The sequence below is a fragment of the Pongo pygmaeus genome, chromosome 10 (assembly GCF_028885625.2).
Source record: "Pongo pygmaeus isolate AG05252 chromosome 10, NHGRI_mPonPyg2-v2.0_pri, whole genome shotgun sequence".
Lineage (NCBI taxonomy): Eukaryota > Metazoa > Chordata > Mammalia > Primates > Hominidae > Pongo > Pongo pygmaeus.
The window spans coordinates 12,836,222-12,850,700 of record NC_072383.2 but is presented as its reverse complement, the minus strand read 5'-3'; the positions used below and the strand labels follow the sequence as shown (position 1 = coordinate 12,850,700).

At 40.8% G+C, this 14,479-nt stretch overlaps 1 protein-coding gene across 2 annotated transcripts in view; it reads right to left on the bottom strand.

Moving 5' to 3' along the window:
• BORCS5 (BLOC-1 related complex subunit 5) overlaps positions 1-14,479 on the bottom strand; it is a 117,776-nt gene that overhangs the window by 28,160 nt on the left and 75,137 nt on the right. For both annotated transcript variants that reach the window (XM_054443748.2, XM_054443747.2), the window contains exon 3: positions 6,386-6,543. In XM_054443748.2, coding sequence (XP_054299723.1) covers positions 6,386-6,543 — 158 coding nt within the window. The remainder of the gene's footprint in view (positions 1-6,385; positions 6,544-14,479) is intronic.

The following is a 14,479-nucleotide window of genomic DNA, read 5'->3' as shown; positions in this document are numbered from 1 at the left end:
TCGTCCCTCGCCCCCAGGGAAACCACACCTGGGGAGGAAGCACACTCCTTTCTCGTTGGCTTTTCAGTTACCCCACATTTCAATGATAGATGTAACCTAAAACTAAGTCTCTGTCAACTTGAATCCTTAACTAGTAATGAGGCAATATACAGGAAATCCCCCAAATCAGAGGCAGCCATGTATCCACAGCCTAGAAGCCAAGGACTAACGGTTTGCCACCATCCAGCTTCACATTTCTCAAGACCCATGTTCCCCAGGCTATCCTGGGGATATCCTGTATGCTATCCACAAAGCAGAATAAACAGATATCCACGAGTATGCTATCCACAAAGCAGAATAAACAGTTAAATTCACTACAGAAATTCCAAAAACTACATATTCGTAGCATGAAAGAAATCCTGCAGGGTTTGAAGGAAAACACAGTGGGCTAAAAAAAAAAAAATTTTTTTTTGCCTTGCCTCTATTTAGTTCATATACTTGGGTTGTTAAGAGCAGAGCTTAAAATGGGGCAATATTTAGACAGCTGCTGGTATCAAGTAATTTCATATGGGCCAATTCATGGCAATTAGGATAGGCCTTTCTCCTTAGTCATCATCTATATTTAAAGCAATAACAAGAGCTAACACTACAGTGTCTACTACATGGCAGGCATGGTCCCTAGTACTGTACCAAGAATAACTCATCGAACCCTCATGAAAACCTGAGGTGGATGTCATTCTGTTCTCACTGAACAGAAAAGGAAACTGAGGCTCAGAAGAATTAAGAGACTTGCCTGAGGTCACACAGCTAGTCAGAGATGGAGCCAGGATTGAACCTTGGCAGTGTGGCTCTGGAGTTTACACTCAGAACCATTCTGCCAAACTGTCTGCAAATACAAAGAGTAAATACAAGTTGCCCTGCCTCAGCTGAGCCCTCAATGCCTTATGGCACTCATTACTGTGCCCAGTTACCACTCAACAAATGAGCCCCCTCTTCTCCACAGAGGATACAAGCTGCTGGGTGTGACCGATCTGTGCCAGGGACCCTCCTGTCAAAAACTTGCCTGCGTCCTCCCTGTTCTCTCAAAACAGATGTCCCACAAGGCTCCAACTCTTGCCTCCTCAGGGATCTTGCTCTAAGAATCCCCCTTTCTCCTTCATCTTTGATCTTGTCTCATCTGCCTCTTCCCTCTCATCCTGTAAACATGTTCAAGTGCACCACCTGCAAAACAAAAAATCCCCTTTGATCTTCATCCACTTTTAATTTAATTTTGGCCACTATCTCACTGTGTGACCTGGGCAAAGTGCTTACTTTCTCTAAAAGGCTTTAATTTCTGCATCTGAATAATGAGAGCACTGGACCAGAGGGTCTCTAAGGTCCTTCCAATTCCAACATTCTGTGGTTGTTAATGCAGAGATTTCTCTGAGCAAGCTCACTGAAACTCAGGCCAGTTTCTTCATTGTCCCTGAAGCCCCAAAGTTAATTTTCTTCTAAGACTGTCAAGCTGCTCCCCTGCAGCAATGTCCCCCTCTTCCTCTCATTTCCCAAATCCTGTTTTTTTTTTTTTTTTTTTTTTTTTCCAAAGACCTAGCTTAAACCCCGTCTGCTCCAGGATATCCCAATCTTTAACTCTTACATAACTTTAGTTATAAATCACAAATGAGCATTCCCCTTCAACAGTGCCTTTTTCATATTTCTGTTCTGTGCATCTTCATTCCCTCATCGAGGCTAAACTCTCAAAGGGCAGGGACCATGTTACATGTCTCTGGAACCCCCAAAGGACCTCCCCACTAGGTGGGTCTGCAATAGCTGCTCAACAGTGCTGGCTGAGGGGTCATCCTATCGCCATTAAAGAAACTAGTAGTTAAGGTATGCCACTAGACTCCCTGATTGCAAAGTAAATTACCTCCATTCTTCTCCCTCACATACACAAATCTATAAACATAAGCTTTTCATTCAAGAGCATCATCCAAATTTAACATAAGGAAAGCTTAGCTAACTCTCTGATTTTCCTTTATCTGAGTCAGAAATAGTTATAGCCATGTTTCCCTTTGATCCAGACTTAAGTGATCACAGGTACTGTAATCTTAGGGACCTCTAGTTGATCCCGGTTCTATACTTCCACTAACACATATTCTCCATGGTTATTAAGTTCCCTCACTTTTCAACACATAGTATTATGTTACTTCCTCACCTTTCCAACCAAATTTCCAGGAAACATCTGGAATAATATCAGAGAGTTGGTGTTTGATCAAAACGACATCCTCTGCTTTACTCATTTGGAAGTGACTAATTTCAACCCTTAGGTCTGAAGTGAACATAGACGGATGGATATGATTCAGGAGTTTGCTAACACTCACCAACAGAGATAAGACGGACACATTACACCACCAATGAAAGCCCCAAAACTGTGCTCACCTCCTCTGCCCGAGTGCGCTGCTGAGGTATTGCTCTGTACTGTGAGTGCTGGTCTCTGTTTTGCAATAATCCTGGGTAATTACTGACTATTCAAAGTGAATCCCAAAGTTCTTCAAACAGAATTTTAAACTGTTTGTTTTATTTTTTGAGACAGGGTCTTGCTCTGTAGCCCAGATTGGAGTGGAGATCTCGGCTCACCGCAACCTCTGCCTCCTGAGCTCAAACCATCTTCTCACCTCCCAAGTAGCTGGGACTACAGGCACACACCACCATGCCTGTTTTTTTTCTGGTTTTTTTTTTGGTTTTTTTTTTTTGTAGAGATGGGGTTTCACCATGTTGCCCAGGCTGGTCTTGAACTCCTGGGCTCAAACAATCCACCTGCCTTGGCCTCCCAAAATGCTGGGATTACAGGCATGAGCCATGTCGCCCGCCAAAGTCAGTTTGTTTTTAAATGAATGCTCCAAAACACTGGTTCTCACCTGGTTACATACTAGACTCACCTAGAGCACCTTCATAAATACCAATACCCAACATCCCACCGCCCCAACCCTATCACCCTTCAAAGATTTTGATCTAATCGGTTCGGAGTGAGACCCAGACATCGGGATTTTCTTAACAGCACCTCAGCTATGCTGAATGAATTAAGGTATCATTGTTAAATATTTTAGGTATAACAGCATTATAACTATATTTTTCAAAAGGACTGAGTCATTCATTAGTGGAATTACTGGTAAAATTCAAAATAAGGTCTCCATTTAATTGCTAGTATTGTACCAAGCTAATTTCCTGGTTTTGATCATTGTACGAAGGTTATGTAAAGTGTTAACTTTAGGAGAAGCTGCATGGGGCAGGGTATATAGGTACTCTCAAATTATTTCTGTGACTTTTCTCCAAGTCTAAAATTAATTCAAATTTAAAAGTTATTTTTTAAAAGAATCCTTCACTTTTAAAGATACATACTTAAATATTTATGAATGAAATAATAATGTCTGGGGATTTACTATAAAATATACAGTTGAGGGTGGCAGGGAGTGGGGATATGGATGAAACAGGAGTATTTGCAAGTTGATGATTGTAGTGGCTGGTAATGAGTACATTAAGGTTCACTGTGTTACTCCGTCTTCTTTTACTCTGTCTTCTTCAGTATATGTGTAAAATTTCCCATCATATATATTGGAGGAAAAAACTTCCGAGTAATTTTAACATGTAGCCAGGGCTGAGAAACACTGCCCTGAAGTCTTGAAAATGTGGTATAATGAGAAGTTCTGTCTGGTACTTCCAGCTACAAAACACTTTCCCCAGCTCTCTGATATAGAGCTAGTCAGTTAATCTGTCTGTACCATACTTTCCTAAACTACAAAACAACAGATATGGATTAGAGGTTTTTGTTGTTGTTGTTGTTGTTGTTTTTTTTTAGATGAAATCTGGCTCTGTCGCCCTAGTTGGAGTGCAGTGACATGATCTGGGCTCACTGTAACCTCCACCTCCAGGGTTCAAGCGATTCTTGTGCCTCAGTCTCCCGAGGAGCTGGGACTACAGGCATGCACCATCACACCTGGCTAATGTTTGTATCTTTAGTAGAGATGGGGTTTCACCATGTTGGCCAGGCTGGTCTTGAACTTAAAGGACTTTTTAAAAAGAATAAGCATCAAAAAGCCAATTTATTGTAATTCTAAGATCTCCTCTCTGAGAGTTAATGTCATAGTTAATAAACTTCTGGCACAACAGTAAAAAATGGTAGAGTCTGGCTAGGGGCAGTGGCTCACACCTGTAATCCCAGTGCTTTGGGAGGCTGAGGCAGGAGGATCGCTTGAGCTGAGGAGTTTGAAAACATCCTGGGCAACATAGCCAGGCGTGATGGCATACACCTGTAGTCCTAAGCTACTCAGGAAGCTGAGGTTGGAGAATCGCCTCTGCCCAGCAGTTCGAGGTTGCAACGAGCTATGAATGTATCACTAAACTCCAGCCTCGGTGACAGCATGAGACTCTGTTTCTAAAAAAATTAAAAAGGTAAAGTCTTATGTCTACAATAGCATTTCCCAAAGAATGTTCTAAAAGCACTACTTTATGGGACATTAATAGATGTTACCTAAGATAAGTGTTCTGAGGTCAAATAAGTTTCAAAAGTCTGGCTTTCTTTATTGTGAGACTCCTAAGAACTTTCAGTGAGATAATATGCTTTGTGACTTTCCAAGGGGTGGTGAGGGAATATGCAAATCGTTTGACCTCTTTACATGGGACTAGTTTTGTAGAACTTATTTTAGAAATAGTGCTTAAGACCACTGGTTCCCAAATCCTGGGTAATAGAGGATGGCATCAGTATCATTTGGTAACCTTATGTATTAGTCTGTTCTCACATTGCTAATAAATACATATCCAAGACTGGGTAATTTATAAAGGAAAGAGGTTTAGTTGACTCACAGTTCCACATGGCTAGGGAGGCATCACAATCACAGCTAAAAGCGAATGAGGAGCAAAGTCACATCTTACATGGTGGCAGGCAAGAGAGCTTGTGTAGGGGAACTCCCCTTTACAAAACTATCAGGTCTCGTGAGACTTATTCACTATCATGAGAACAGCATGGGAAAGACCTGCCCCCATGACTCAATTACCTCCCACGGGGTCCCTCCCATGACATGTGGGAATTATGGAAGCTACAATTCAAGAGGAGATTTGGGTGGGGACACAGCCAAACCATATCATCTTATTAAAATAATGATTCACAGATCACACCTAGACATACTGGGAGGAGGGGAGAACTCAGTATTAAAACAAACAAAAAACTCACATGATGCCAATGAATAGTCATGTTTGGAAATTAAAGCTTGGTAGACCATAATATAGTAAAATAAGTTTATAATATTTGTAAAGTCACATCAATGAAAAGCAATATCAAAGGTCATGTTTAATAGTTTTCCAAATAATAGTATTTAACCCATGAGAGAAGAGTATATGCATGCAACATTTTATGAAAGCTAAGTACTAAAATGTTGGAGATGTTGGCAAATTTAAATCTGTCAATATAACTAATGACTGCTTTGTAATTTCAAGGATGCGTTACCTCCATTGCTAAATAAAAATTGTTAATCTGCAGTGATTCTTGCTCCATCACTTGTTTCTCCATGTCCATCTTCTTCTCTCACCGGAGTTAAAGGGCCATTTTGTTAAACAAATCTGGGAGTGCCATTCACAGAAGTGGTTTCTCCAATAAACAGCTCCTAAGATTTCCTTGATATTACAGTGCATCAAGGTATCAGGAATATAAAGTTTTTCTTGACTGAAAAACTTGGAAAATGTATTTACTTATTCCTTTATGCCCCTAGAACTCTGCTGTGCAGCAGCTGGTCAATGATACATTTAAGTGCTTAAAGGAAGTACCTATTTACTGAGATTGATAATTACACAACATTTGCATCATGCTCTTCAGTTTACTAAGCACTTTCACATAAATTACATTGCTTCTTTAAAAACTTTGCGGGTTAAATAGGCGTAATTGTTTCCATAAAACCATTAAGAATCACTGGAGCTTTTTGTATCAAAGCTCCTGCTTTGAAAGAAATTATAATCTACTGGGAAACAAAATATAAATTATACACAGGAAACGATTAACGTCAATACAAAGAGAGAATGATGGCTAGAGCAAATTAGTATGGCAGGACTTTACACACACTAATAATAGCTAACACTTACTGAGCAATCTGTCACTCAACCCTTGGGGTAAGTTACTACTATTAGCCCCATTTTTCACATGAGGAAACTGAGACAAAGAGAAGTTAAGCAACTTGGCCAAGCAAATCAGTGATGATCAGGATTCAAACTCTAAATTAGCCCAGCTCTGTGGACCACCTTTTTCATCATCACATTTTACTGCTAGGAAAAAGCAATCTCCTCAAAGCAATAGTGACAAATGTCAAGTCTTAAATGGCATCCAGAGTTGCAGAGAAGCACAATAACCAGTCAGCAATGTTATTTTCCCACAGCACATTACCTCTTTGATTCGTTTAACCAAAGCATTCTGGTCAAAAGCAACGGCCTCTGCACACTGATGCAGGTGATCTTGATATCGGAGGCAGAGCTGCAACACCTGCTGAGAGTCCAGTTTCTCCAATTTGGCATTTGTTGGGGAAGTCTGGCCACTCAATAGCCCTTCAAAGGAGAAAAAAATGAAATGAAATTAAAATTACTGCTAATAAACTTGTGAATAAAGTAATTTAACAAGTGCACTGAAGACAGGGTAAGACTTCAATTTAATCTTGCATCTTTTGTTATATGTTAATGACAATTGTTGCAATTATTATTTATGGAGCATCTGTTATGTGCCAAGCACTTTTGCTAAGTGCTTCCTGTGCACTATTTTTCATCTTCACAACTGCCCTGGGAAGTGAGGTATTATTAGCTCCATTTACACAGGAGGAAGCCAAGACACAGAGAAGTTAAGTAACTTTCCAAAAGTCACATAGCTAGTAAGTGGTTTCACCAAGAACAGAGCTCCTGACCTTATCACATCACTTCAAGGTACTAGGAATATAAATCCCTTATTAATTGAAAATGTGGGAATATAATTTTTAAAAATAATTAAAATGGTTGTCTGAAAAACTGAGAAAAAGAAATCAAATGTATACAGAAACTGCTAGGAGATGCTAAAATGAAGACATTTAACAAGTAAACAGACTGTCAGCTAACAGGCCAGAAACTCATTCTTTACATTTTCTTTCAACACCAGCTAGCCATGTAACCATTAATCTCCCCTGTATTTGCATAGGGGATTATATTTTCATAGGTATGTAGCAGGGCAATTAATAGCATTTGCAGGAGAAGAAATCAATTGGAGAGGCCAAATGATGCCCACATTCACAAAGCAAAGCCCAGTCTAGACATTAAGCCTATTGCTTTCTGCCAAAGCAACAATTCTCAATTATCAGAACCCCTACACTCTCAAAAATTACCAAGGACCCCAAACAGCTTTTATGTGAGTTTTATCTTTTGATATTCACCTATAAAAATTAAAACTGAGAACATTCTTAAATACGAAATCATTTAAATGTAATGATAACCCCTTTATACATTAACAAAAATAACATTTTAAGGAAAATATTCTTCCAAACCAAAAAAGTGAAATGATGCCACTGGTTTATTTTTTTAAATGTCTTTTTAATGTCTGCCTTAATAGAAAACAGCTGGAATATCATAGCTGCTTCTGCATTTAATCTGTTGCTATTTCACATCATTTAGCCTCTGGAAAACTCCACTGGACACTTGTGTAAGAGAATGAGCATGGTTTGCAAATAACGTCTAGGTATTATTACAAAAATAGTTTTGACCTCAGAGATTCCCTAGCAGGGTCTTGGGGATCCCGGTGATCGCCCTACCACATGCCAGACCATTCTGTCTCACAGCAGGGCCACTGCTACAGCACAAGGAACACAGAATACATATGACAGCAGGTCATGTGCAGGGCACAGCAAAGCTTTTTTTTTTTTTTTTTTGAGACGGAGTCTTGCTCTGTTGCCCATCTGAAGCGCAGTGGCATGATCTTAGCTCACTGCAACCTCGACCTCCTGGACCCAAGCAATCTTCCCACCTCAGCCTCCAGAGTAGCTGAGGCCACAGGCACCTGTTACCACAGCCAGCTAGTTTTTGTATTTTTAGTAGAGACAGGGTTTTGCTGCCCAGGTTGGTCTCGAACTTCTGGGCTCAAGCAATCCTCCCGCCTCAATATAAGCCACCTCACCTGGCCAAAGCTCATCTTGGGAACCCTTCCTCACTGACCCCAACCACCAATGTCCATCCCTCACTGTCCCCAACCACCAACATCCACACCACACTGTTCTGATATATTAGAGCTGAAGCCAGTATTCTTTCCCTCCAGACAGGCTGTATGAAGGGCTACCCAGCTGGGTTGTCCCAGAGAATCCTGGGAAATGCTGGTCAATGCTCTCAGATCTTCTGAGACAGAGCAGAGTACAGGGCTGGAACCCGAGGCACTGCTAGCCTTCTCCACATTCCACTGCTCAGCTGCTGCACTACAAGTCCTAACACAGGAGAGCACCAGTTACTTGAACTGAACCTGCTTTCAGGCTGTATGTTTTCGTGAATCCAGTATTAGCAGAAATTGGGAATTTTTTAATTGAAATTTTTATTGAGATCCTATGTATAGGATCCCATGTCCCCTTTACCCAATTTCCCTCAATGGAAACATCTTGTAAAACCATGGTACAATATCACAACCAGGATACTGACATAGATATAATCCATAGATATAATCTGACCTTATTCAGATCCTACCATCCCTCCCTTTTTTGGTTTAGAGATGGTATCTCCCTCTATTGCTGAGGCTGGCCTCAAACTCCACAGCTCAAGAGATCCTCCCACCTTGGCTTCCCAAGTAGCTGGGACTACGGGAGCATGCCGCTATACCTGGGCAGATTTCCTTTTTTTTTTTTTTTTTTTATGAGATACAGTCTCGCTCTGTCTTCCAGGTTGGAGCACAGTGGAATGATCTCCTCAGCTCACTGCAACCTTGTTCAAGCAATTTTCATGCCTCAGGCTCCTGAGTACCTGGGATTACAGGCATGTGCCACCATTCCTACCTAATTTTTGTATTTTTTAGTAGAGACACGGTTTCACCATGTTGGCCAGGCTGATCTCAAACTCTTGACCTAAGGTGATCCAGCTGCCTCAGCCTTCCAAAGTGCTGGGATTACAGGCATAAGCCACCGTGCCCGGCCCAGATTTCCTCATTTTATTTGCACTGATTTGTGTCTGTATTTAGTTTTTTTCCTATACACAGGTTCATGTATTCATCACCATGGGCAGACGCTGAAAAGTTCCATCACCACAAAGAGTTCTTGTGCTGCTTTTATAACTATACCTACCCCACTCTTTCTCCCATCCCCCTTTCCATCTTTAAAACACTGGCAACCATGAATCCATTCACTATTTCTAAAATTTTGTCCTTTCAAAAGTGTTATATAAATGAAATAATACATCATGTAAGCTTTTGGGATTGGATCTTTTTATTTGCCCAACATAAAACTTTAGAGATGTGTCTATGTTGTTGATATATCAATGGTTAATTCTTTTTTTATTTCTGAGTAGTATTCCGTGGTATATATGTATCAGAGTTTGTTTAACCATTTACCCATTGGAGGACATTTGGGCTGTTTCCAGTTTGGGGCTATTACAAACAAGTCTGCTGTGAACAGTCATGTACAGGTTTTTGAGTAAACATAAGTTTTCATTTCTCTGGGATAAATGCCTAAGAATGCAATTGCTGGGTCATATGGTAATTGCATGTTTAGTTTTATAAGAAACTGTCAGTTTCCCAGAGTGCCTGTACCAAGAAAATGGGAATGCTACAGACCACTAAAATCTCCTAACAAAACTATCAAGGGCTACCCTATCACTGACAAGAAATACATTTCCAGGAACACAAACTTGGGGGAAGATATCAAAAGCATTTTGCTGTCAATCCAAAATTGAAAGAGGAAAAGAGGAAGGGGGCACCATGGAAAAAGGAATGAATGATTTTGTGCCATTAACAGTGGACCAGGATAATGCAAAAGCCATAAAGGAAACACTGATAAATTCAACAATACAAAAACCAAGACTCCTCATGACAACAAACACAAGCTAAAATGTAAAATACAGAAAGAATACCCAAAATCTGAGGAAAATAACCTGCAGAGACCCCAGGAAGCCTTTTTCCTCCTATTGTGATAACTCATATCACATAGGGTAAACTTCCTAATATATAAAGAATGCCTAGAAATTGGCAAATAAGGCTGGGCACGGTGGCTCATGCCTATAATCCCAGCACTTTGGGAGGCTGAGGCAGGCAGATCACCTGAGGTCAGGAGTTCAAGACCAGCCTGGCCAACACGGTGAAATCCCACCTCTACTAAAAATACAAAAAGTAGCTGGGCGTGGTGGCATGCACCTGTAGTCCCAGCTACTTGAGAGGCTGAGGCAGAAGAATCTCTCGAACCCGGGAGGCAAAGGCTGAAGTGAGCCAAGATTGCAACTCCATCTCTAAAAAAAAAAAAAGAAAGAAAAGAAATTGGCAAATTAAAAATTAGCAAAAGAGCCAGGTGCAGTGGCTCACGCCTGTAATCCCAGCACTTTGGGAGGCCGAGGCGGGCAGATCACAAGGTCAAGAGATCAAGACCATCCTGGCCAACATGGTGAAACCCCGTCTCTACTAAAAATACAAAAATTCATTGGGCGTGGTGGCAGACACCTGTATTCCCAGCTACTCAGGAGGCTGAGGCAGGAGAATCACTTGAACCCGGAGGCGGAGCTTGCAGTGAGCCGCGTTCATGCCACCACACTCCAGCCTGCCAACAGAGCAAGACTCCGTCTCAAAAAAAAAAAAAAGAATTAGCAAAAGAAAGATGACCAAAGTTACGAAAAGATATTTCACAGAAAAGGAAATACCAATACCTCAACTATAAGAAAAGATGCACAACCTCACTTATAATAAGAAAAACAAATTGAAACTTTACCGCAAACTCATTTTTCACCTGTCAAATTGGTAAAAACGAAAAGCATGAAAAACACTTTGTAGGTGGAGCTGTGAGGAAAGAGGTTTTGCTGCTTAGTGTGTAAGTTGTTAACACCCTATGGAGGAGGGCAATTTGGCATGGATAACAAAATTACAAATGCATAGCCTCTGATGTAACAACTTCACCACTAGTAATTTACACACACAGTAGCATACATGCTAAATGATGTATAATGCATATACAAGAGTATTCATTGCAGCAGTGACTGTAACAGCAAAGGTCAGCAAACACCACAATGTCCCTGAATAGAGGGCCTGTTAATTAAATCAAAGTACATCTATAAATAGTATTACATCAACAAAGAAAAGAATGAGGGCGCTCTCTATGTACTTACATGGAAAAAAACCTCCATAAGATATAATTTTTTAAAAGGTGTATAGATGCATAGAGTGTGCTATCATTGCATAAAAATAGGGGTTGGGGTGCAGGTAAATAAGAGTATATGTTCAGATTTACTTATATTTACATAAATAAACGCTGAAATGATACATAAGAATTAGATGGAGGCAAGGGGTAAGGAGGGGGAATTTCATAGTATACTTTTAACAGAACTTTTTTAACCAAATGAATGCATTTCCCCCTTAAATATTTTTTAAATAAATAAACTCATTTTAACAAAAAGTAGCTGAGGTCTTTCCTCAACTATGAGTAAGAACTTCAGAGGCAGTTCTCCCTTCTTCACCCATCCCAAGTGCCCCCTACTCCATAAGTAAAAACCTCATCTTTAATTCTCACCAAAGTTCATATAGCCAAACACATCTTAAAACATTTTCTCGGCCAGGCACGGTGGCTCACGCCTGTAATCCCAGCACTTTGGAAGGCCAAGGCAGGCGGATCACAAGGTCAGGAGATCGAGACCATCCTGGCTAACATGATGAAACCCCGTCTCTACTAAAAATACAAAAAAATTAGCCGGGCGTGGTGGCGGGCACCTGTAGTCCCAGCTACTCGGGAGGCTGAGGCAGGAGAATGGTGTGAACTCAGGAGGCAGAGCTTGCAGTGAGCCGAGATCATGCCACTGCACTCCAGCCTGGGTGACAGAGCGAGACTCTGTCTCAAAAAAAAAAAAAAAAAAAACATTTTCACTAAGGTGATTAAAGTGGTATAACAAATGGTGAGCTGGTTGAAGACAGGGACCATGTTTTGCTTATCTTTTTATCTCATGTCTAGTATAGCACCTAGTACATAAAAGGTTCTTGAATTAGGGTAAGAGTATGCAGTTCTATTGCTGGAATTCCAAGGAAAGCATAAGTCTAGGAAGATATTAGGAGGAAAAAGGTTTCCCAGGGCCTCTGTAGGTTGCATATATGCCTAAGAGTGAGTCCTTGTCTCAGTCTGAATCTGCTCTTCTAAGGTGCATGAGGAAGCTCTCCGGTGCTTCAGAAGACTATTGGGAGCCTGAATTGCAGAATAAAGTGGAGGAAGGCTACAGGGCCAGCCCAAGCTGCCAGGTGGCTGAAGCAGAGGGCCCAGAACCCAACCTTAGCTCACAAAACAAAACTCTCACTTCTACCTCTTGAGAAAAATGTGGAGGGCGAGGGAAATGAGGGAAGTAGGAGGGGGATTTTGAGAAGGTTGCCAGGTCTAACAGGCACACTAGGATGTTCAAATTAAGTTGCCTAGCCAACTTCAAAATCAAAGGAATTATACTTTAAGTCATTCTTATAAATCACAATTGCACCCTCCCTCTAACCATCTAAAAACAAAACCCAGGTGCATGACTCTATCCTCAGAATGTGCTTCCTTGACTCACAGGAATCTCCGTAAACCCACCGCAAATCCTGCCCCGGGTCATAGAAGGAGCAAGACAGGACAGAGAAAAGAAGAAGATGGGCCACATTTTCCATTCCTGAAGCAACAAAGTTGTGGCAACCCAGGCAAATTCTAAAGGCATTCAATACAATGTTTTCCCATTGCCCTCTTGTGCCAGGAAACCATCTCCCTCTCGTATTGATAGCTACGCCTCTCCTGGATCTTCTGAAAAGAGGGAGAAGGACAGAAAGCTGGGTAAATTTAGAGACGGTAAATTTTGTCATTTTTAGGTGACCACAAACTTCCAGTCCTCTGAAGTGTTTCATTCTGAATGCACATTAAGATTTTTTAAATTTTTGGAATGCTTTCAATGAGTTGTGCACTTGCCTGTTTCCTCAGTCCCCACCATCTCCCTCCAGTCCGATGCCCGGCAGCTCCACTCACCCATATTACCTGCCTGGCCTCTGCGGGCCTCTGGATTTATACTCCTATTTTAACTATTTCCTACCAACTCCAATACCATTAATAGAGAATGAACCATGTACCACCTTTGAAATTATTTTTCGTATAGTTTTATAAATGTTATTTACACTTAGGATTTTTCTGCTTTACCCTTTATTATGAAAATTTTTAAATGTAGAAAAGTAGGGGAAAAATGTATACCCAAATACCCACCACCTAGATTCAACAACTAATATTTTGTCATATCTACTTCATCTCACTATATAATTTTTTCTCTTTTGCTGAGCCGTTAAAAAAACCATAACATCATGACACTTCACTCCTAATACTCCATAAAGAACGCTGATCCACATACTTATGGTTAGTTTTTCATGTTAAAGAGAAGAAGTTTCTAAATTACATGTTCCTTACAGTTAAGCAACAGGGCCATTGCCTTCAGTTTTCTACTTCTTCTTTAGTTTAACACAGGGATGCACCCAAAGATGTTTATTGAGTTAAAAACCTGATCCAACAGATTCCATATATTAAGGGTTAGGTTTGCAAATGGTAAATACTGGAGATATTTCCTAAGACCCTGTTTAAACCACTTTGTTTATACAAAAATGAGGAGTAGGCTCCAGGGAGTGAGTGAAGACCAAGACTGAATATTCCAGAGATCCAGCAAACTACCATCTGTACCTACCTCTTTGTGTGAAGTGTTGAGTGGAAAAATCATCAGGGTTAGAAGTGTGGGAAATATTCTGCTGAGTGATCTTTTTCATTCTGAAATGTCAGGTGGGGGGAAACCCATAGTTTTTCTATAGCACAGGGCAGAGCCATATGACTATTAGCTTAGCCCTATTACCAAACCGAATTCCTTAACTCTGAGAGGCTTAGATACTTCTAGGACTAGAAATCAGTATTACAAATATTGGGGCACATAACAAGCTCCATTTCCTGCTACGGAATCCAGGAAGTAGAAATTAAATATAACGTTGACAAAAGTTACTGTGAAGGTATAATTAAACAACAGATTCTGAAAAAAAAAATTCCCCTGTATGGACTGAATGTTTGTGTTCCCCCAAATTTCCTAGGTTGAAATCCTAATCCCTAGTGTAATGGTATTAGGAGGTGGGGACCTTAGTGAGTGAGTAGATCATGAGTATGGAGGCTTCAGGAACGGGACTAGTGTCACTAGAAGAAGAGACGTGAGAGCCTCCCCTCACTCCTTCTGTTCCCGGCCATGTGAGGCCACAGCAAGAAGACAGCCATCTGCAAACCAGGGCGCAGGTCCTCGGCAGAGACAAATCTGCCGGCACCTTGAC